Source organism: Orbicella franksi, chromosome 2 (genome assembly GCF_964199315.1).
Source record: "Orbicella franksi chromosome 2, jaOrbFran1.1, whole genome shotgun sequence".
In the NCBI taxonomy this organism is placed as follows: Eukaryota; Metazoa; Cnidaria; class Anthozoa; order Scleractinia; family Merulinidae; genus Orbicella; species Orbicella franksi.
Window position 1 is genome coordinate 20108303 of NC_138146.1, and position 22419 is coordinate 20130721.

At 37.6% G+C, this 22419-nt stretch overlaps 2 protein-coding genes and 1 long non-coding RNA gene across 5 annotated transcripts in view; 1 reads left to right on the forward strand and 2 right to left on the reverse strand.

Annotated features, from left to right (window-relative positions):
* The window catches only part of LOC145478538 (uncharacterized), a 30242-nt gene extending 17307 nt beyond the window's left edge, over positions 1-12935 (reverse strand). Inside the window, exon 1 of the mRNA XM_081456596.1 lies at positions 12717-12935. The gene's annotated coding sequence lies outside the window, so the exon portion shown is untranslated. The remainder of the gene's footprint in view (positions 1-12716) is intronic.
* On the forward strand, positions 2393-9706 carry LOC145478549 (uncharacterized). 3 transcript variants are annotated; one of them, XR_014048290.1, is made up of 5 exons: positions 2393-3052; positions 5238-5322; positions 5708-5829; positions 8458-8590; positions 9615-9706. It is a non-coding gene; the product is annotated as an uncharacterized LOC145478549 (long non-coding RNA). The 3 variants fall into 3 exon arrangements; XR_014048291.1 differs by lacking the exon at positions 5238-5322; XR_014048289.1 differs by lacking the exon at positions 2393-3052 and having other exon boundaries at positions 3062-5322.
* A 1459-nt stretch (positions 12936-14394) lies between the features above and the next one.
* LOC145478546 (Golgi-associated plant pathogenesis-related protein 1-like) lies at positions 14395-22372 on the reverse strand. The gene is made up of 5 exons (XM_081456606.1): positions 22284-22372; positions 19482-19557; positions 15756-15817; positions 14953-15186; positions 14395-14682 (listed from the first exon to the last, which is right to left on the reverse strand). Exons 2-5 carry the CDS (start codon positions 19534-19536, stop codon positions 14395-14397), a joined length of 639 nt encoding a protein of 212 aa, XP_081312732.1. The 5' UTR covers positions 19537-19557; positions 22284-22372.
* Positions 22373-22419: the final 47 nt, after the last annotated feature.

The window sequence follows — 22419 nt, forward strand, 5'->3', positions numbered from 1 at the left end:
CCTTGACAAGCATGACGTGACCCGTGTACACTAAGGAACTCGAGATCTAAATAAACATCCAAATTCTTTAATTTTTCCTCAAAAGAGATGGCAAATCACGTAAAATTAGTTTGTGAGTAACAGCAAATATTATTGAAGCGCTGGGTTTCGAAAATATATTAGCGGAGCCCCATAATCATATGGGAAACAAAAGGAAATCCATGAATGAATTTTCTCATGGTTTTCATGGCTAGCGGTATTGCTCGTGGGCGCGTACGCACGACGACGACGACGACGGCGGCTATGGTTGGCGAAATGGTGCAAAATTCACAAAGTTTATATTCATTCACATTTAATGTTGTTATTATTATTCACGAATATATTTATTCACATTCAACAACTAAATTTATATTCAAGAAATATACTAATTCACATTTAACGACGTATTTCGTATTCACGAATATATTTACTCACATTTACGGGATGTATTCATTCACATTCAACGGTTTATATTCATTCACATTCACGATCGAAATATTGGTTCAACATGGTGCAATATTAATTCAACATTTTCTGCGCACCGTCTTCGCGCATCATTAGGTCCCAGATCACGCTCTACAATTTCTGAACGCAATATGGCGGACGAAGGAAGCCTTATTATATGAAGGGGTAGAACAAAGACCAAAGACCCCAAACACAAATGTTACATTGGCAGGAACTTTCGATCTCCTACAAGAGTGCGAAGGGGAATGGAACACCGCGGAAGTAGGATTGAGAGAGAACATCCAAATAAGGCTCGAGTGTAGCTCTCCAGCAATTACTACCTTTCGTCAGTATCATAGGGCAGCACTGAATGAAATACTGGGAAATATATGTCTTTTGCATGGAGAATGGATACGACACGACTCATCAAACTGCACAAACCTTGCAGTGTATTCTGTGACCAGCCCTGAGGTCTTCCGAACTCGATATTCAATATCGGAGGTAGTTCTTGGGGAGCAGAGATGGCGCAGTGGTGACCCTCGCCTCCCACCAGTTTGACCCGGCGATGAGTTTGTGGTTGGTTCTCGCCTTGCTCGAGGGTTTTATCCGGGTGCTCCGGTTTTCCTCCCCTCACAAAAAAACAGCATCTCCAAATCCCAATTCGACCAGGATAGAGGGTCTGAATGAAAGCCCGCTCTTCCTCTCTAAATATTTTAATTCTAATTTTTATTTTCCTTCTGCAACAAAGATCGTCGGGTTTCACGTGGACAAAGCTCAAATGCTTCTTGTTTCAAGGTGGACATTGAAACGTCGTATTGTGGAGTACGGGCTTCTCGATGATTTCGCATGAGCAACTAGACAATCTCGTAGAACGTTTCATGATGAGTGATCAGTCAACGGGATGGAAGAGGGAGAGTATTGGCCATGTCGACCCTGGAGACTCTAGAATCAGCTGGGCTGTCGTAAGACACCCTCACATTTTCACCCCTATGACCACTTCGCACCCTTGATGGCCATTCAAACCTTTGCGTCGCTGAGGGAAACAAATCTAGGACAATGCTACAGTTCTGTTATTAGTAGAACATTTAAACAAAAAAAACCACAACAACAACGCTAGTATAGTTTTTTTTTTTTTACATTGTTTTAGGAGTACCTTGTTAAAGATTAAAGGTTAATTAAAGGAAAATCATCAATACCCCCATGTATGACAGTAACCAGGCTATGGTGTCCGTCAATATGCCACAAGCTATTTGGAGCAGCCACAGAATACGCTCTCCTAGAAATTACGACAGCCCAACGGATTCTAGAGTTTCCAGGGTCAACGCGGTCAATACTCTCCCTGATTCCATCCCGTTGAACTCTGAGACCTATAATGATCGAAGATGTCCGGTCACCAAGGAATACCCGAGCAAAGTCCCATGATCACTCATAAAACGTTGTACGAGATTATCTACTTGCTCATCCGAAATCATCGAGCAGTCTGTTATCTCCTCTAGCCCATGTAATGTTTATGTTCAGTTGTGTATGTTTGGGGTCGTTTGTCTTTGTTCTACCCCTTCATATAATAAGGCTTCCTTCGTCCGCCATATTGCGTTCAGAAATTGTAGAGCGTGAGCTGGGACCTAATGATGCGCGAAGACGGTGCGCAGAAAATGTTGAATTAATATTGCACCGTGTTAAACCAATATTTCGATCGTGAATGTAATGAATATAAACCGTTGAATGTGAATGAATACATCCCGTAAATGTGAGTAAATATATTCGTGAATACGAAATACGTCGTTAAATGTGAATTAGTATATCTCTTGAATATAAATTTAGTTGCTGAATGTGAATAAATATATTCGTGAATAATAATAACAACATTAAATGTGAATGAATATAAACTTTGTGAATTTTGCACCATTTCGCCAACCATAGGCGGCGGCGGAGTTGCCCAACATGGCGGCCATACTCCAGCTAATAGGTCGACAGAGACATGCACCCTCGGTCTCTAGCAGAAGAATGCCATTTTTCTTGGCGGGATTTTTAAAGAAAAGAAAACGCATTTCTATTTGTCATGTCGACAAATGATAGCGGAGGTTGATCTAATGTTTTTAAGATAGGGTTGCACTGAAGGAATTAAAAAGAAAGCAAGAATTAACAGGCAAAGAAGTAGCGAAGAAGATCGCGAAAAAGAGCGGGCCAGCGCTGGGGAAGGAGGCGAAACAGTACTGAACAATGGCGTGAATTATAGCGAGTCAAGGGCTAGAGAAAGGAAGTGAAATAATACCGAACAATGCCGTTAACCAAAGCTAACGAGGGCCATAGATAGGATGTGAAAGTACTCAGAAGACTGCAGTGCCAAGTTTTTTAAAATTCGCGCGTTGTGACGCTGTGCAGCCGTGCAAGAAAAGTCACATGATTTGGTCAGGTGATGAACAAGAGAAATCAAACATGTCCGAGTGTTACAAAACAGTAAACACAGCGGGAAAAAGTGGTTGATTCGTTGATCTGTCAAAAAGATTAGTTCAGTTCAGTCTTCACAACTTTTGCTGCAAGTTTCTGCCTGGAAGATTTACACTGGCCGAGCTGATGTTGCTAACTTGCGGTAAGTGACTTTTGCTGTTGCGTTTGCTATGAAAATTAACAAGTTGCCTCAGCGATATAAGCTTATTTTCAATTGGAATCCTTTGAAAGTCTTCCTTATTTGAAGCCATGTTGTGAGACAATTTATAAATTGCATCGTTTTAATTTCTCTCATCTCTAAACAATAGCAAGTGAATCGCTTTGTGGAGGTTGTTGTAAGTTGTAAACAAATTAAGCTTTCTGTCGATTTTCGTCGTCAACCTAAGCTCACGTCTAAAAATAAGCTTAACCAAAACCGTATTTGTAAACACGGCCGGGCGAGTTTTGAAGTTTTCTCTGTGTTAGTTGGCACAGCCGCCTCGTAGACAGCTAGAATTTCTTCTTCTGTTGTTGAAAACCAAGAAAGGTGTACAAACAGGATTTGCTAAATTTACTTTCAACGTTCCTATGGGAAGATTTGCATATTGTGATTACAAAGTATGCAGATTTCCTCGTTTTGTTAGTTCAGTTTATTCGGTTTGGCGAAATGCTTGGGTGAATTCCCAGGTTAATTTGGCTGAAGACTGGCAAAGTTACCGCCGATAAAATGACTGCAAAGCTAAATTAAGCCTTCGGCAAAAATGCACACTGTAATATTCAAATTTAAGCGTGAATAATTATTAAACTTTTAACACTGCAAGGTTAAACGATTTTCTTTATCCTCTCTTTCATTCGGTTACCTTTCAATGAGAAGGATTTGCTTTTGATACTCAGATGAAGTGATATGCATAATTATTGTGTTTATAATGTAGATTTCCTCGTTTTATTTTGTTGTCTGTCCAATTAGTTCGGTTTGGTGAAATGCTTATATAGTCCAAATGTCGAGTAGACGATTGTGCATGTAAATCCTGTGTGCAAATAAAGCTCTACTTTCATTTTGATTTACTATTTCATTTTATTAGTGCCACTACTTTTGGTTGGGGGTACATGGGTTATTCCCCAAATATGCAGTATTTACACTTAATATGGAAATGTCCCTCAAAAGTGAGATAGTACTAATGGAAAAAAAAAAATGCGAAGAGCTTTACTCGGTAAATTGAACGGTGTAAATGACATTTACATACTTAGAAAAAATTTAGGGAGTAGAAGTTCTTGCCCTGACCATTTCTCGGTAATAGAAATAAGTTTTACATACATACATACATACATACATACACAATTTAGTTGGTGAGAGCGCTCTCCTCTCTCCACACACACACACTCTCTCTCTGCTCTTTTCTTCACACTAATTTTGTTATTAACTACATTGTAACTCATTAACCGAATGTCACTCACTGTTTTCTTTGTTGTGCATGCATACTTTTTTTGCTCGTCAAAGAAAGTTTCAGTTTCTTCCTGGCTGTTTCCTTTGTCCTGTCCAGTACCAATTCCTTTGTAATATAATTTTGTGAATTCTCTATTCTCCTTAAATTTTATCTTGTCAGGGTGATAGAATGCACTCTCAGAGTGTTCAATCATTGTTTTCAGTCACTACAATTTTCAGGCAAAAAGCAATAGTTTTCTTAATTTCCTTTTACTTTGTGTTAGGACCTTTTAGCATGCTCGTAATTGACCCATGGGCATAATTTTGAATAAAGTAAAGAATTAGATCTGTTTTAGTGTTAAGTATTTTTAAATTATTATGAATTACATGTAGGCATTTCTTTTTAGTTTTTATTTTTTATTTTAGTCACATGTGATGTTTTATGATTTTACCGACGTATACCATGTAAATGTAAATAATACACTAGAATTACCCAATCAGAGTGTGCATTATATCAGCTTTAAACACAAACCACATGTAATAAATGTATGTAAATGATATTTTTATGACAGAGAACTGGACAGGGCAAGAACTTCTCTTTCTTTTGTAAATTTATATATTCATTCCTCTCATTGCTGTCAAAATGTCTTAGGAACCTTCATTTTTGATAGTCCATTATTTTCCACCATACCTAGCACAGAAGCTCACAAAATCCTAACTAATAACCAACATGTGTGTATCTCTGGCCTTTGCTGTGTACTACGTGTATATTCTGTTATCCTGTCTTAACTGCTAGAAACAATTTTGACAGAGCTGTTTCAACAGTTTCACTTAAATTAATTCCCAGTAACAGCGCTACATGTGGCAGTGTTATTGGGTATGAACTTTATGGAGGGTTTAAATTTTTATTTTTTTATGATTACAGGAGGCAACAAAATATACATGTGTATACATAACCTGATGTTGGTGTTGGTTGCGAATCATAGTTCATAATAGTCATCCTATTACAGGTAAGGGGGAAAAGTTCAGAGAGTTTAGAACATCTCTTCCCCCAGCACACCTTCTGTCTACAGGTGCAATTATTGAGAGGTTATATATATATACGAAGAGTAATGTAAAGTTATAAACTTAACATTAAAATCTGACGTTTGAACGCCTCCTTTGCTAAAATTAGTCACGATTTAATTGTTATCACTCCCTGTGAATTCATAGAGATTTCAGAGGCAAATTATCACCTAATGTGGAAGTCCTGTCTTCAAGTTAGGGAAAATGACATAAAAAAAGTTACAGTGAAAGTAAAGAGAATTGTGAATGTTGATGTGGTGTACTTTGTACATCATGTAAAGGTATTTGGTGAGTGCCAAAGGCATAACATTTCATGCATTGCTTTTTCAGGACAAATTATATAACAGTGATGTTTTAAGGTGTGATCACAAAAATAGTGAGTACAATGTCCAGGCAGTACCAGTTTATGGAAGGCGTATGCAGACAGTAAGAGGAACTGTAAGCATTACCAGGTAAGTTTGTTTTATGCTTTTGACTTCTTGTACTTGGATTTTTGTCATTTCATCACAAGAATAGGTGATGAAAGATGCAATAGTTGTTGCAGTTTATTTTTGAAGGCAAACTTATAAGTCTGCCTATGCTGGATAACAGCCATGCGTAAACTGAATGTAAAGCAAACACTCTGTTAAAGGTGGGGCAACCCTAAAACCAAGAAACTGGAAGCCGGAATCCAGAATGAAAAACTGGAATCCAGTAACCGGAAACCAGAATCCACAAATCGAAGAAAACAAGTTCTTCAAATACTCGAAAATTGTTTTGCTTAGGTTTTTGCCTGTAAAAAATAAGCGGCCAAGTAAAAAGGACCTCAAACTGACACAAAAATTCCCCATCTGTCGAAATTCGTGCAACTGTTATTTCTAGTGAGGGCTATAATTATGAGAATCTTAGTAAAGTGCATCATAATTTAATTCCAAGCACCCTGAGAGCATCTAAAATAAGCTTGCTGGCAATAAACTGCACGGCCATGGGCCGAGCGCGGTTCGTGTTCTACCAGTGTTTTTTTTTTTTTTTTTTTTTTGTGGTCGGTGACCAGACCCAAACTTCCTCTCAGCCAAATTTTGAATCACGCAACCTGTGATGTTTATTCGCCATAAGCTGTTGAAACGTTAATACAAGGACAATGTTACGGATATTGTTTTCTTTATTTGTGTATAATATATATTTTCTTCTGGTTTTATCGAAGCGTTGGATTCAAAGGGAAATAATAAATACGCTAAAAACGCTAAAAAAGGGTATTACGTCAGCCATGGAATGCGCTGACATTGCAGCTTTCATTTTCACTACATGGCAAATGTACTGTAAGATCATGTTTACTTTGCAAGTTTATTTTGCCAGAAGCGATGGTCATTAATTTATGTGCAATTTTGTGAGTACTTCTTGTGGGTTTCGGCAAATGAAGCGAATTCTTTGGCTGTTTCATCGCAGCGAGTTAAGAGATTTGAAGAAAAATTAAGTATTTGCTGAGGTAAACAAGAGCTTGCCAGAACTTGCAATGTTTAAGTCCGTGCTAGGAGAAAAAACACAACCGTTCCAAAATTAGCTGTGGATAACATAAACCCCCCTGATTGTGTGACTTGCGTGACCACTTCAAAGCGCAAGCAAATTAAATTTTGACGTTTCAGGAAGAAAGCTGTTTATTAAAAGCATTATTAATAGCGTGACACTCGTTTCCTTTTGTATCATTCATGGGCATGTCCCGAGCAAACTTCCAGATTAAGACCATTACATCATCATAGATTTTGCAAAGGCTAAGACTGATGGTGCAATAAGATATGGCACAGTTTGTATTGATCAAGTGATGTGTTTACAGTAATCAATGAATCATCAAGGACTGCTCTGGAATGTGCACGGCGTTGTGACTGTAGTATTAACAAAACAGTTAAATTTTAAAAGCACGGTTATAAGATTTAAAAGATCTTCTTGCCATTTTGTTTAATAAGTGATCTGCAATTTACCGGAGGTATAAATTTACCCTTTATGTCTAGTAGATACTGAACAAGATAGAAAATGTCATAGAGAACAGGATGTCTGTCAGTGGCAGCCCCCTGTACATTGACGGTCACACCCCCCACTTTCGAAGTTCAAAGGCTAACCTGGCTCATCTTAATATAATATTTGATTTGTCCACCAGATACCAAACTAGTTCCGGATCAACACTATTTCCACACTGATACTGTGACAAATCAGCATTTCATATTCTTGGCGGCCATCATATTAAAACAATTTATAGAAATGTTGCACACTTACTTCCCTCTGCTTCTCACTTGCTAACAGATCGGACCACATGTTGTTAAAAGATGCCTTAAGACTGCCAGAAACTCACCAAAATAGCTTGTTGTTATTGTGCTACTCACCAGTCTTCTCATAGCAATTTGATCTAGACAAGAACTGCACTCTCACTAGAGCCAGATTGAACAAAAGATGGGTAACTAAGCCTTTGAGCAGGCTCTTGTGTTTGGGCCGGGGACATGAGCGGTAAAGCTGCATGAAGGCACTCGCTGACATGCCAATGCAGAAAAACACTAGACACTTATTTAGCCTGCTCAGGCACTAGAGACAGATAGTAGAGCCTGCTCGCAGGCTATGAGTAACTCTATCCACCTGAAAAATCACTAACCCTGACTGGAAAGTGATGACCCAATGGATAGCTTTATCCAGCTTTTGAACAATTGGGCCAGATGTATAGCTAAGGGTTGTTCAGAACTAGTCAAAAATTTTTTAGCAATTACAGTTTGTAGCTGAAGTAAAGCCAAGAAAGTAAATAACAGCAAAATAGTTTTTCCCCATATTTATTTATTAGACATTGCTGAAGTGAATTATTTCTATCATCATTCATAATATCTGGATTCAGGATTCTAGTTTCCAGTTCCGGATTCCGGTTTCCGGAATCAGTTTTTTAGGGTTGTCCTTAATGATGTATGTGCATGTTAATCTTGAATAATCTGAGATTTCAGAGAGGTTAAGAATATCATATCATATCTGTGATGGTTCTGTATCTGTGGGTGTGCAATGATCTTCACCAATATTTCAACGTAATGATGTACAGTGTATATTAATTAACCAAATTATGCTGTTTTTAGTTGACCAATGCTACTATTGTAATGTGATGTTGAAGCCCACAAATTGACAAACATGCCCAGTGTCAACTTGTCAAATATATGAAGTGGCCAGACAGTCTAGATTACAAAATTTTCTGAAAGTTGGAATTACCAGGTAAGATATTTCTTAAACATTATTTTGTAATTAATGATTTCTCAGACATTGTTTTCTTCAAGAAAAGATTCATACCCCACATGGAGGTTTTTTCTCTATTAGAGCTCTATCTTCCTGATACTTTAATTTGGAATTTTTGAAGACTGGCCATGAATGGGTGTTGGGTGTGAATATCTTCTGGTACTGCACATTCAGATTTACACGTAGTAAACAAGAACATCAGTATTTATCCTGACAAACTCTGATTTTCTTTTGGAAGCTGAACTCATATGCAGTTGTACAGTTATAGGTACAACCAAACAGCCTGGATGGCTCTTTGATTGGGACTGGGCACATTGTTGTAACTTGCAATGTTCCAGTTTCTTGTTTAAAGCAAACTGCATTTGATCTCAAAAGCAAGTCGCCAAGTTCATTTCAGTTAGTAAGTTTTCTTTGCATCTCAGGGCAGAACCTGCCACTGTGAAAGTTGGGGTACCAGCCCGAGGGAGGTACTTTGGGAATTTCTGGGTGGGGATGTGCCGCTTGGACCCTGGAACCCTTAGCCTATACTAGAACTAGTTTAGCTGAATTTTGCTACCCTATACTAGAGTAAACTCCCCAAATTCCCCCATCTATCGACACTGTTGAGGCTGATTTGCCTAAATTTAAACTTGCTGATTTGATTTTTTTATATTTTTGAGTGGCAATTCCTGATTTCCTTAGTCTAACTAAAATCTTCAACCAACTAGTCAATTTTGTGAAAATGATATCCTACTCTAGACCCAAACGCTCTGATTTATATACCCTATCCTAGAGTAAACTGCTTGAAAACCATACCCTTCACAGCGGCACATACCTATATAGCCCATATATGGCAGTGCCCCCCCCCCCCCCCCGGGGGGTACCAGCCCCTAGCATTTGATTCACTAACACTGAGTAAACAACTAACAATGAAGTACACTGTATATCAAAGAAAGGAATGTCATCTGTTTGTGTGTAAAGATTATGATAAATTATAATCGATATGTTTTTATCTGAATAACAGTGGTGTTCAAGTAGCAGCTACAGTATGATTACATGTCTGTTCCTGTCATTCAATATATGAACAGTTTACACATGGGCAGCCTGTATTAAGACATCAAAGATTTTCAAAGCAACCATGGCCTGGTGAGATATTTCTGAAGAAATATAAATTTAAAGTCCTTATGATTGCTTATAGGCATTGATTTTTATTGTAAACAATATCTTACTGAGTGTATTTTTCTTGTGTACTAATTGTTGTAGAACACAGAGATCACTATAAGTATGACAGAGATATTAAAGTGTGAAAAGTTCTATAAACAAATGCATGCAGGAACAAATTAATTTATGATGGATGCAGCTTCTGAGAGATCCCCAATGTTAATGGAACATACACCGTACATACATGCAAAAGAGTTCAATAATTTATTACTTAAGATTGCAATGATTTGTTTGGTTTCTCTGTATTTACAGACAACTTGATGGGATTATAATTTCTGCACCAAGGTCATTGAATAAACTGGCTTAGAAGTTGAGTTCTGCAACCCATCCTGTGTGTTGTAATATCATGGCTGTAACATTGTGACAGATACACTGTATTACATTATTAAGAAACACATATATTAACTAATTATTTAAGGTGCCTGTTAAATTAATCAGTTTTTCTTAGAGATAATTTACTCATGCTTTTTTGGCTTTAAAGTGATATTTATCGTGTTTATAAATCAATTTTGTGATAATCTGCATTGGACATGGCATAAATTAATATTTTGCCAACACGAAATGGAGACAGACAGCCTTGCCATTCGCAACGTCCAATAAGGCTAATTTGTTCTCTACTGTTGTACAAATAGTGTTCTCTTGTTTATAAATTATTTCAATCTGTTGTTTAAATGATTGCCTCGTAACCCCTATGTCCAGTTTGGTGCATGTAGGATATTGATGTATTGTTTATCCATTTTGCTGTAAATTATCTTAATTAATGTGTCAATCAAAACATATCTTGGATATGCTGGGCTCTTCTGACAAATGTACCCATGCCTGATAACCTTTGAGTGCATTTGGTTGTGTAGTGCAGACAAAATACATGTACATAATATAACTTACTCTTAGCTTGCTTATAATTCTTGGTATAATTTAATCATAGCAAAATTAATTAATGGAACCCAATAACAGCTCCTGTAGTCCACAATCTCAGTCAAGAAGAAGAACAAATCACATGGAAATTGAATAATAAAATTATTATTAGAAGCCTATGCAAGTATTCATGATGACCAAAAAAAAAAATATCACAATTACCATTCATGTGAGAGTGATTTTGCTTATTGCAAACCCTTTCAGCAGGAGGAGACTCCAGACAAAAGTGAAGATGGCTAAATGTATCTTTGGGGACAAGTTAGAAAACAAAACTTTCCAACTTTTCACATATGTATACTATTTTGGTATTTTTGCGAGATTTCATTTGGTAGAGATTTAGGGACTGAGTATTGTAACCGCTGCATTTCAATCAGTCCCCACAGCAAAAAAATGTTTAAACTTCTTTTGTGTGGGAGTCCCCATGTTAACTAAGAAAGAATATAATGATTAATAACAATGTCTTGTCTTTCTGAATAAGGTAGGAAAGAACAGGAAATGCCACCAAAAAGCACAGAAGACAGTTCTGTTATGTGATCAAGATTTTTAGTGGCTTCCCAGAAATCCTTGAAATCATGGCTCTATATTTCACAATCACACCATCTTACACCTCGATCTGCTGATGTGATCCTATTTCCAGCTGAAACTATTAAATAGTTCGCAATTTACCTCACATACATGTTCGATTATTTTCATTAGTAACAGCATTCCGAAAAAATACTGAGGAGTTCCGCTTTTAGGCTCGGCTAAATCTATATATTATCGTTATGTTTGTGTGACCTTTCGACATTGGTATGCCATTATCAAAGAGCTCAAATTTCACGAAAGTAGTGCGTGTATTTTTCGACCTCAAAAATTTTATTTTAAGTAGCCCATGGTTATGAAAATGGATTTTGCAAGAAGAAATAGTGCTTTTTCACGTGGAATAAGTCTCGATTTACAAGGCGAGGTACCAGTCAATGATTTTAGGCCCTTAATTTTGTGAATTTTGTGGAGCGAAAAATCACTCGAATTATTGTAAATACTGGAAAATTTGTCAAAAATTCAGTTTTAATTTAAACTGAGAAAATAACCACTCAAAATGTGTATTATCGTCTGCTTTATTTGATAAGTCACTTGCTGTTTCGTGGAAAAGGTGTTTTGATTTTCAAAGGAGGTCTCAGCGGTGTTCGGTATCAGACGCCTAAAATCTGGTCTGAGAGCTGCGAAACCAAGTTTATCTCCCTACGTCCAAAATATTTATCGGATCGAGGTAAAATATATATTTTCAGAAGTAGTTCACCAAGGGCTATCTTGAGAATTTTTTTCAGATTTTTCGTTTTTTCGCTATTGCACGACCCCAGTTGAAAATTACTGACATTGACTCTTAACACCTTATTTGCTGAATATATCGCAAATGAATCCTCGGTATAATGAAAAGTGTTTTTAGAAATATGTCTGGCCTCTCTTTCCAGTAGCGAACGCAGGAAGGAACGCTGCGTAAATCTTTTTTTCTTTTTTTTCGGGAGAGATCTAAGAATAGATTATTACAGCTCCCTGCAACACTTGACAATTAGCGAATGCAGGCCAACTGATCATGATTATTTGATTTCATGTCAGTCAAAAATTTTCTTTGATAACTGCCGGACACTATCGTCAATTACAAAACAGCGCTACACACGCTAAATGCAAAAAAAATGTTGAAAACTAGAACGAATGCGCCAAACAGACAACGTTAGGCCTCTACAGAAAGCATGCTTAGCTATGTTTGGCACATCATCGATCAGTTCATGCTCTTCTTCATCAGGTATTCACGAGTTGTCTAATAATGGCAAGTTATATATACTTGCACGAGTGATTTAACCCAAGCACAGATGATAAACAACATCTACGACACATGTGCAAATTAGAATCTGAACCAGATCCCAGGGCAATAATCGTTTTCAAGCTCGAAGTAAAACGTTGATACTAATCAAACAAACCTTGCGGGCCAAGGGCAGGTATAGGCACTTACCTGAAAAACAGTGACGCCGCTGCGCTTAACGCCAACCACGAGATGACACCTCAACTGGACAAAGGACGAGAAAGAAAAACAACGAGGAGACTTCGACCTTTTTTATGCTCTGAGCAAGCATGTGTACAACCATACGTCAACCGACAGCCGCGCCTTCTATCAGAAATGACAGTTAAAGGCGGACGACATTCGGGGTGTTCCTTCTTGTATTTGCTGAATAGGTGCAGCAGTTTTGGGGCAATTGTTTCAAACCCGGTTCAATTATACAACGACATGACAAACGCAGAAAAAAATGTATGTTTAAATAATCGGCCCACGCAGTTCATACGTAAAGCAATTGAAGCAAATCATAGCGAATCAGTTAAAATGGCTTAGAGAGCACGATGAAAGCTAAAGAATCACGTAGAAATCAACTAAGGTTCTCAGCATTTGTTACCAGATTCAGATCTATCAGTCCAAAAAGGTTTATTCGTTACAAACTCTTTTGTCTAATTCTTTATTCGTGACGTAGTACCTTGAAGTGCGGGAAGAAAAGCGGAAGAAAGCAAAGGCGTGGGAAACGACTGAGACCTCAAGGTTGGAACAGAAAAAAACGGACATAAACGCCCCAGAGAGCCGGCCACACACAATTAGTTACGTCTAGTTTATTATTCGTATTTACACCTTGTTACAAAATTTTCACGACTCGTCATTGTAAACCATTTTATGCCTTATATATCTAGGTTTCGCTACTCTTACGTACTAAGTCTATAACTTTATTTCTGATATGGGTGATGGTAAATGCCTAATTTTTAAAGTTTGTCAATCGTAATCCGTACCAATCTATTCAATATTTCCGCCATTCTCATTACTTTCCTTTGGTTAGCAGTATACCCCGGAAGACTATTATTTTGAGGTCTACTGCTTCGATAAGAGGCTGAGGAAATTTCACTGTACGTCACAAATAAATAGTTGAATTTTACAATATAATTTATTTGGCTTAGAATAGTTTTAAAATTACAAACGTATTGCAAAGACAGAAAGTCAGTACTTGTCGAAATATGAATCATTATACATAATACTTTCAAAATATACAAAAAATTAGAAAGATGTCTATCATCATCATCATAAAAATCATATTGTTTAGTTTCCTAAGTTAACTTTGATGATATAACTAATATAGTTTTAACTTTTCAGTATTTCGAATTCAAGCGTGGAACAACCCTGAAAATGTTTGCTGTTAAAATTTCTCCATCGTGGCTAAAAACATTACACATGACAGCGCGATCACAAAAGAACCTGATATACCTCTTCCTAGATCCATAAGTTAGTTTGTTTGTCATTTTATATCATATCACATGACGCTTCTCTGAAAACTGTTTTTTAAAACATAATTCATGTTTCGGGACGAAGATCTAAGAAAGGACTTTTTAACTTGTTTTATGTCCCTCTCTTTAAAAATAAAATGTTATTGATATTAATTTATTTATAGTCTGGCTTTCTCAGGACTAATATCAAACTGTTGTTCAAAATAAATAACTGTTCATTAAGTATACACTTCGTACGGGTATTCCAAGTCACTAAGTCACTAAGATACCAAACTACAATGTTTTTATTGACTTGCTGCTGACCAAGAAACAGATCGCGGTCCACAGGGAGCCCAAATGAGCTATTCGGGGTAACCAGCGCCCTTATAGCTTTACGAAAATAAAATTGCAAGGATAAAAGACCCAGTGAAGAGCTCCAGAGTTAACGCAACTATTCCTGCTGACCCCTTCACAGTCGGAGTCAATATCGGGCACCTGGCAAATTTAGGCGGGATTCGAGTCCATTCCGGTCCCAAAAGAGACGCAGTTGGAGGAAGGACGTTTTTCTTAAAGTAACCAATGACGTTGCCGCCGGGCTTGTATTTGATAGATACAACAAGCCTCTTGTCTTTACGTACAGCAAAGGCAGCGCCGATCTGTTTAGAGTTTCTCCAAATCAGCTACAACATAACACACAAGAAATGCTCTAGTAATACGATAACAATATTTGTACTATTTAAGCCTAGATATCCACATAAAAATTATCTTTATAACACTGAAGTGGCCACCCCTTAGCAGGCTGTGTTGTTGCAAAAACCAAACGTGAGTTACATTAATACAATGGTATTTAGTAACTCTCCGGTAATGGTATTTAGTTCAATTGTAAGACTCTCCGGACAAACCTAGGCCTTATCTATTTACTTCCATCTATTGCTTCACATGTTACTTACCTGAGTAAAATGTCCAGCCGCTGCGACGTAGCGAGGATTGCTGTAATTATAATACTTTTCTTCGTTATGGAACCACCAAATAGCATCGCTGCAATACTCTCGCGGCTTTTGCGCTGACAGGTACAAGTTCCCCGGATTCTTCGGACTGTGGTGAAACTTATTGTTTGCTGCAAGATAATCGGCCCAATCTTGTGCCTCTTTTTGAAGTTTCGTTGACCAGGTGACGGAAGGAACCTTAAAAGAACGAAATCGGTGATTGTATTGCAGTGTAGCCTGAGCGAATATAAACTCTAAACACCGCACAACACAAAATGCGTATATTGATTACCTATCGCTTAGCATTTCACTTAAGAACCCTAACTCCTGTATGTCACTAGTTGTTATTTTAGTTTAAGGATTGTGTACGATCTTCGCTTCTTCTACCGCAAGAATAACGCTAGCAGGTAGAATTTAATCTGGTATTTTAGAGCCCAGAGGAAACGGAAGCTAAGGGGACTAGTACGTTAATGAAAACTGAAAGAGTACATGCTATACATTTAACTTGAACTTTGTTTTTCTTCCAGCATGTGTTTTGTTCTCTGGGTGAAACAATGATCACAAAGGCCTTCAAACGACCTCTTCACTATGTAGCAAAAGATCCTTATTTTTTTCGATACTTATCGTCAAGAAGAGTACTTAATGATCTACCTACTACACAGCTAATTAAAGGTGGCCTTTATGCAACATAAATTTCAACACAATTTAGTCTGGTTTTTCTCTAATTCATTGAGAGAAGTCTCACTTAAATAAATTAGTTCATTTACCTGATGAAGTGTTCGGAAATAGTTGTGCCAGTAAAGACATTGATCTTTAAATGGCATAATATCTGAAATTAGGCAAAATTATATCAGTCGGTAGTAATTAAAAACTCAACAACAGCAAAATTAATCTTCTTGAGCAGATTACATTACTCATAGTTCATTGTAACTTACGTATAGAAATTATTTTAATATACGTTTTGCGTGTGAGTAAAGTCAAACTTATTTACCTCTGCATTGAATATTTGCTTCGATGCTGAGATTTAAGCCGAAATTTGGCACGCTCTCTGTTTTGTTCACTGTCAGGGTTCGATAGTACAGTTTGAAGGTAGAAAACTAAATTCAGTAACTAAACTGCGTTAACGTCAGTTGAGAGCGTTCTTGAAGTTCGTCCGAGCGTTCTTGAAGTACCAAGAATCGTTTTAACAAACGTTTACCGCAATACTACATACACTTAGTCTGTTAGCTTACTAACAAATGTTCGAGGATAAAAAGTAGAGATAAAAAACCTAGTTTCCAAGCTACCGTAAAGTTCCAAATGTAACGACCCTCCTTACTTTCGGATCTAGCAATCTATTTATTTTGCTATAGGTACTTTTGGAGAATTACAACTTCAGGGGTAGGGAGGATCACTACTTTCGGGAGCTAAAATTGTACCAGCTGGGTCGATCTATCGATCCTTTCTGTTCTCAATATACATAGACAAGAAACGTACATATCTTGTTGAAGAGCTCGAGGATTTATGCTACACCAAAGAAATAAACGCATAGCCTTACTGTCATCTGACTCCTAACTAAACCTTTACCAACGAACAGAATACTGATGGGAGATAGAAACTAGCTAGGAAACTGGATCTAGGACAGATGATAGACAAAAATGAAGGGGTAATAAATCGCGAGGGCAGATATCAGACAGGTTGTGCACCTCACCTCGCCCTCCAAACCCCCCCCCCCCCCCCCACCAAAAAAAAAAAATCCCTAGGGGCTGCTGGAATGTACTTCTCTTTCTACCAGACAGGGAAACTTTAATAAGTCATAGTAAATGACATGGAGAAATTCAGTGGTAAAAGAAACGAAAAGGGCTGGATAGAACTGGAGACCGATTCAACGGTGGGAGTTGAATTTCAACCGAAATTGAAACTGAATAACGAAGCATCATGATCAACTCACAGCTCGATTTCAGGCGACAAAGACTAGCAAAAGATTACAAACGACCTGCACGTCTTTAAAAATAGTGCCGATACAGAAGGTAAGACAAGATATCTATATACCTTCAGATCTCACCAGAAGGGCAATAAGGAAGCTCACCAAGAATATGACTTTCATAGTTGCTGAGCCACAGGAAGAAGTTTTCACAGCGAATGCTCTATATTCATAGAACTCAACTATTTATTTCTTTGTTACTGACGGGTTTTTTTATAACTGAATGACGTAACTGTCAAATACGGCATGACAAGTTATATCATAAATAAGCTTCTTACACCAAAAATATGTCCTTCCGCTGTAAAGGAAAATCTTCCCAGTGATATTTAAATATTGGTCTTGAAAATGATACACAATTACCAAGAAACTTAAGAAAGAATTCTCTATGATTTCTATGGTATTATGCTTTAAAACGCCACTTGAGTAGTTTCTTTATTTGCTGGATATCATGAACGAGCCAAAATAAAGACAATTTTCTCTCAAAACATCGCGGATTCGGTTTCAGGAGACATGATACCTAAAGGTCGTCAAACACGTCGTCTCTAGAGGAACTGATATCCACTCGCTGGATCGAAGTCAAAGAAGTGTCAAGTCTCGAATAACCAAGTTATAAACAAAATATTTTTGTCGCGTCTCCATCATCCCGTGGAAAAAGCCCGTTTTCCATACAATCATTCGATCGCTGGCCGATATGAGAACACTGAAACTATTAGCCAAGCCCCTACTTTAACGTTAGTTAGCTCTCTTCAGATCATATGCGTTACAATATTGACAATATTATTCTTATAAGTTTTCAAAGACTGAATATCATATATTGGTTTTCGTTTTCAGTTTGATCGCGCGCTGGGATCGTTATTTCGCTAAAGCGGCCGTTATTTTCGATAGTCGGCAGCGAACGCCAATGATAACAAATGGGCGAAATGTTAGTACGGAGTTGTCATGTATTTAGCTTCTAAATTATCGAGAACTGGCAACATGTTTACACTTTATTGAACTGTTTGTGTCAACCATGGTGATGCCAAATAGTGTAAGCACTGAGAAACCAGCATAGTTTTAGTTTCTGACGACGTTTACTTTTAAAATACAAAACTGCCAACGAGTCTCCTCCAGCCACTGGTACACATTTTGTTCAGAGAAGCGCCACACCTAACTCTGCATCAAGACTGACAGTTTTGATGAAGAGTTAAGTGCAGGTAGACTGATGTCTTTGTGCAAATTTCCTTATGTATATGCGGTTTGGTACCCTGCGAGCAGAGGTCCCTTGGATCTGCTCGCAGGTAGCGGTCTGGCTTTCCAAAATGTTCGTTCCTAATCTCTAAGGGAGAAGCCCTGGGAACGAGGAGGAGGTCATTTTACACATTGTGACCTTTCTACATGTCTGTATTTTTATCGCAGCGAAAAATATACGCCCAGGAAAAAGGAAACGCGCAACACACCATCCCAAGGAAGAAAAGACTTAATTTTTCTAGTCTTTCTAGAGTTAGCGACCCTCTATTTTTAACGTCTCCAGGATATTGAACAGCTAGGGAGGGGTACCCATAATGTCCTATACACGCAAAGCACGCGAACGCGAACACAACCAGTATTACATAACTGACTTTTGATAATGAATATTAAAATAATAAAACTACACCTTTATTTGCATTTAATCTCGAAACTTCAGCTAATACCTGTACTTGATAATGGAGTCAAGATGACTTCGAAACGTCGTAGTTTTATTCTTTTAATATTCATCATCAAATGTATTTCGAAATGTTTTCGGTCATTTGACATAGTACTGCCTTTAAAACAGCGTTCGCAATCTTCTGAGTATCGGATTTCTTTTTCACTATTTTCACGCAGTATAGTGATAGAGTAAAAGGGATATCCTTCCATTATACCTCAATAAAACTAGTCTTTCTTCGTGTATTATCTCACAAACATTTTAATGACTATTCTGTCACCTGCTAAACTACGCTCGCAAATCCTGAGTTTTGTGCGAGTTCACTTAAAATATTTATGTTCCTCGACTGACTGAATACACTTAGTTCGACTTACGTAAATTGAAGGAGTACTATCTTCTTTCGACCTTTTTCGAGTTTTGGAAGTAGTCCGCTGTGAACCAAAAGCGGGCCGACTGTATAGACTGTAAAGGATTTGAGTTTCGCTCGCAAATGTGTTTTCAGCTTGTATTCAGATGTCTCCGTGGCTTTCCCAATATAAATTTTGGAGCGTTTGGTTGATTTTCATGGATAATTTAACTGACTATGTACATTGATCGGTCCAGCTTTGTTTTGCTTTATTTACTATGTCAGATCAGAGAATGCAACGAAAGGAGCCTGTTTCGCGTACGTATTAACTTAAATTTTGTGCCTCTTCAGCCATAAGGTCTTAAATATATCGACAAAAGACGAAAACTTGCATCGAAGGGTTAGCGGTTTGCTCTCATATATGTGCCGTCGAGTACTAAGCATACACAATATAACTATGGAACAGCTTATTATTGCGCAGCACAAAGTGGCAAAGTATACAATCGATGAAACAGACATACCTGTACAAGTTGCCGGGACAGCAACAAGGAGAATCGCAACGCTAAGGATCTTCATAACTCACTAAGTTGTCGACCTCTGCAGCAAAAAAAATGAACGGTATTGCAATGGTAACTAATCAGGTTTCGATCAAATTGAGTTGCGTTATGTTGTATATATAAGGATTAACATATGCATATGACCAACAAATATTCGTCGTATTTTAGTGACGTCGCTCGTAATAGATATTATTGACACGTGGTTGGAAAGTGCCTTGACACCTTTCATCAGCGGTCATCAAGTAAACTGGAAAAAAAATGTTCGAAAGATGCTTTTCTTGCTTTTGCAAATCTCTCTCCTAAAAATGTAAAATTGTTTAACATACATCTAAACGCCGTTACATTTCTGACCCTTTCTTTGTAGTATGGTATACCTCCAAAATGGTCGAAATGATTTCATTTCAGACACAAAACTGAACGTTCGATATCATGAAATCACTCTTTTAAAAAAATGTGTGGAATCGATTTCCTATTTCCTGTTGCGTAAAATCTGAAGAAGATGGGTGGATAAATACGGCAACGGAAACTTGAGGTCAAGTAGCTCAAATGTCACGTCCGCGTCAGAAATGCAAAGTAGCATCCTCTAAAGAACTCTCGATGCTGACAGAAGCATATCACCTCGATTCGATGTATAGATGGTTTTCACTGTCACGCAACGAAAAAATAAATCGAAAACTGTTCAGTGGATAAAGTCAAGAAATTTTCATATTATAGGAGACAGGTAAAGAAGACACTTCTCCAAGTTTTGGGTCTCTGCGTTTTCCCAAACTTCAGATATTCGTCGGAATGTTTTGCGCCAATTTACAGAGCCCAGTATGGAGCCGCCGTGTTGGTGGAGCTCTGTGCTCCACCAACATGGCGGCCGGACATCTTCAACTTCAACTTCAACTTTTAACTTCAACTTTATTGCTGCCATCACCTATTACAATATATACTATAAATCGCCTAATATTACTATTTTGTTGATACAAAACAAGTGATGAGGGAGTCTATAGAAAAGCAAAAAAAAAAATGCTTGAAATTATAGATCCCTAATTTGACATTTATCAACTAACTGATAATAATTATCAAACTTAAAACAACTCGAATATCTTATGAAATAATCAACGAAGCAATAAGTATCAAAAGATTATTTTATAAAAGGGGTATTTTGCCACTGCTGCTATCTTTGTCTATTATAGATCTTTTTATGTTATTCTTAAATATATTGAAAGATTTGATTTTTCGTGTTTTAATGTCTATACTATTCCATATTTTTGGACCTTGAAAGGCCAAGGAGTATTGGCCAAGTGTAGTTGATTTACGTGGGAGATGACAGTCATCTGCATGTCGTGTACCATAACTATGTATTTGATAATTCGCTGAAAAGATGTCTGACAAATTTTTGATTATTGTAAAACTTGAACATAAAAAATGAAATTTCTATCTAGAACTTACTTTGGCTATCTAGGCAACTGATTATCTGAACCGAACCAAAAAACATGTACAAAAGCACTTTTCCTAAAACTTTGTCCTAAAAAGGCTAAAAGTCACTAGATAAGTGTATATTTTCCCACAAACACGATCGGAGCGGTATGTCACGCACCACCATAACTCTGAACTTCAAAAGGCGCTGGTTTTCAAACAAAGCATGCTATTGGTCTTAAAAGTCGTAAACAGATATAAGTTTAGATCCCCTTATGCCTTATGAGGAAAAAAAATTTCGTGGCTCTTTAGTTTTGGATTTTGGAATTTGATGACCTCACGTGAAAACGATCTATAAATTCTCCATTATGTAGGAAAATGCGAGATAGTAGGTTATGAGAAAATGATGTCAAATCACGGTTTGTTTATGGTGTCAACGTGAAAACATGGCAAATATATGAGATAGCCTTTTGATTGTCGTGAAAACTGTTAAAGAGAGATGAGGCTATAATTTCTCAAGCTCTTGCATTATCATTTATTGAAATGTATGAAGCCCATTTAGCGAAAACCACAATTTATGAGTGAAAAGAGGAGCGCGCGCTGTCACGCGCGAAACGTGAGCACGAAATGCGAGTTCCCACGCGGGCAGTAAATGGACGGAAAGAGAACCGGAGCAACAAATATAGAAATTTCCTCTTGCGTTATTTTAATTTTTCCGTGGCCTGCGAACAGGATCTTCGTGGGGAAAAAACTAAGCTGCCACCCGTGGAGATTTGAGGCGAATGTGCATGACTGGTCGCTTCTGGATATCAAAGAAACGTCATTCAAAAAGTGTCGTGTTACTAATTGAATTATTTAAAATTTCTCTTACCACAGCGAACAACCATTCAGACCCATTCAATCAGTTTGTTCCGTCCGGTAATGAAGGCAATTATTCGATTATCCGCCAAAACTAAAGTGGAAATTCAAAAGTCTTTCTTGACAATTTTTTTTTGACTGGGAGGTCAAAAAGTGCGATCGTTTTCTAAAGTAAATTACACATTTTTTGAAAGGAATTTTAGATTCCTGCCATCGACAAAAACAAGGGAAATGACGACCTTCGACAAAATCGTATACAATAAACGGGTCTGTTCACTTGTGTAGTAGTACCACTCGTGGTAACACGAGTGCTAAAACATTCACTGGAAATTCCCCCTGTGACTGCAAGTAGGTTCACATTGTCCGTATTTAAATAACAGAACATGTTGGAAGGCGTCATCGGGTATTGAAAGATAATCAACGGAAGCTTAAGGTGATTTTTGGCTTGTAAGTCCACATTCTTTTACTTAACAATACTAATTGTAATAATACGCTTCAACTAACCTTCAGTGGTGTTAAACGCAGCTTTGGGAAGACTTGTTCCAAGGGACGTAACTAAGTCAATAAGTCGAGAGGAAAAACTCCTAGTCGTGCAAGGTACGGTCAGAGTCGTATGTCACACATTCTCTTTTTGTCACGC

Bases quoted from the DNA above. Each gene is read 5' to 3' on its own strand.
- LOC145478546 (XM_081456606.1), bottom strand. From the start codon at position 19,536: ATGAAGATCCTTAGCGTTGCGATTCTCCTTGTTGCTGTCCCGGCAACT. The intron at 15,187-15,755 runs GTAAATGAACTA...CGTTCTTTTAAG, and splicing joins ATTTCCGAACACTTCATCAG to GTTCCTTCCGTCACCTGGTC. The intron at 14,683-14,952 runs GTAAGTAACATG...GTTATGTTGTAG, and splicing joins CGGCTGGACATTTTACTCAG to CTGATTTGGAGAAACTCTAA.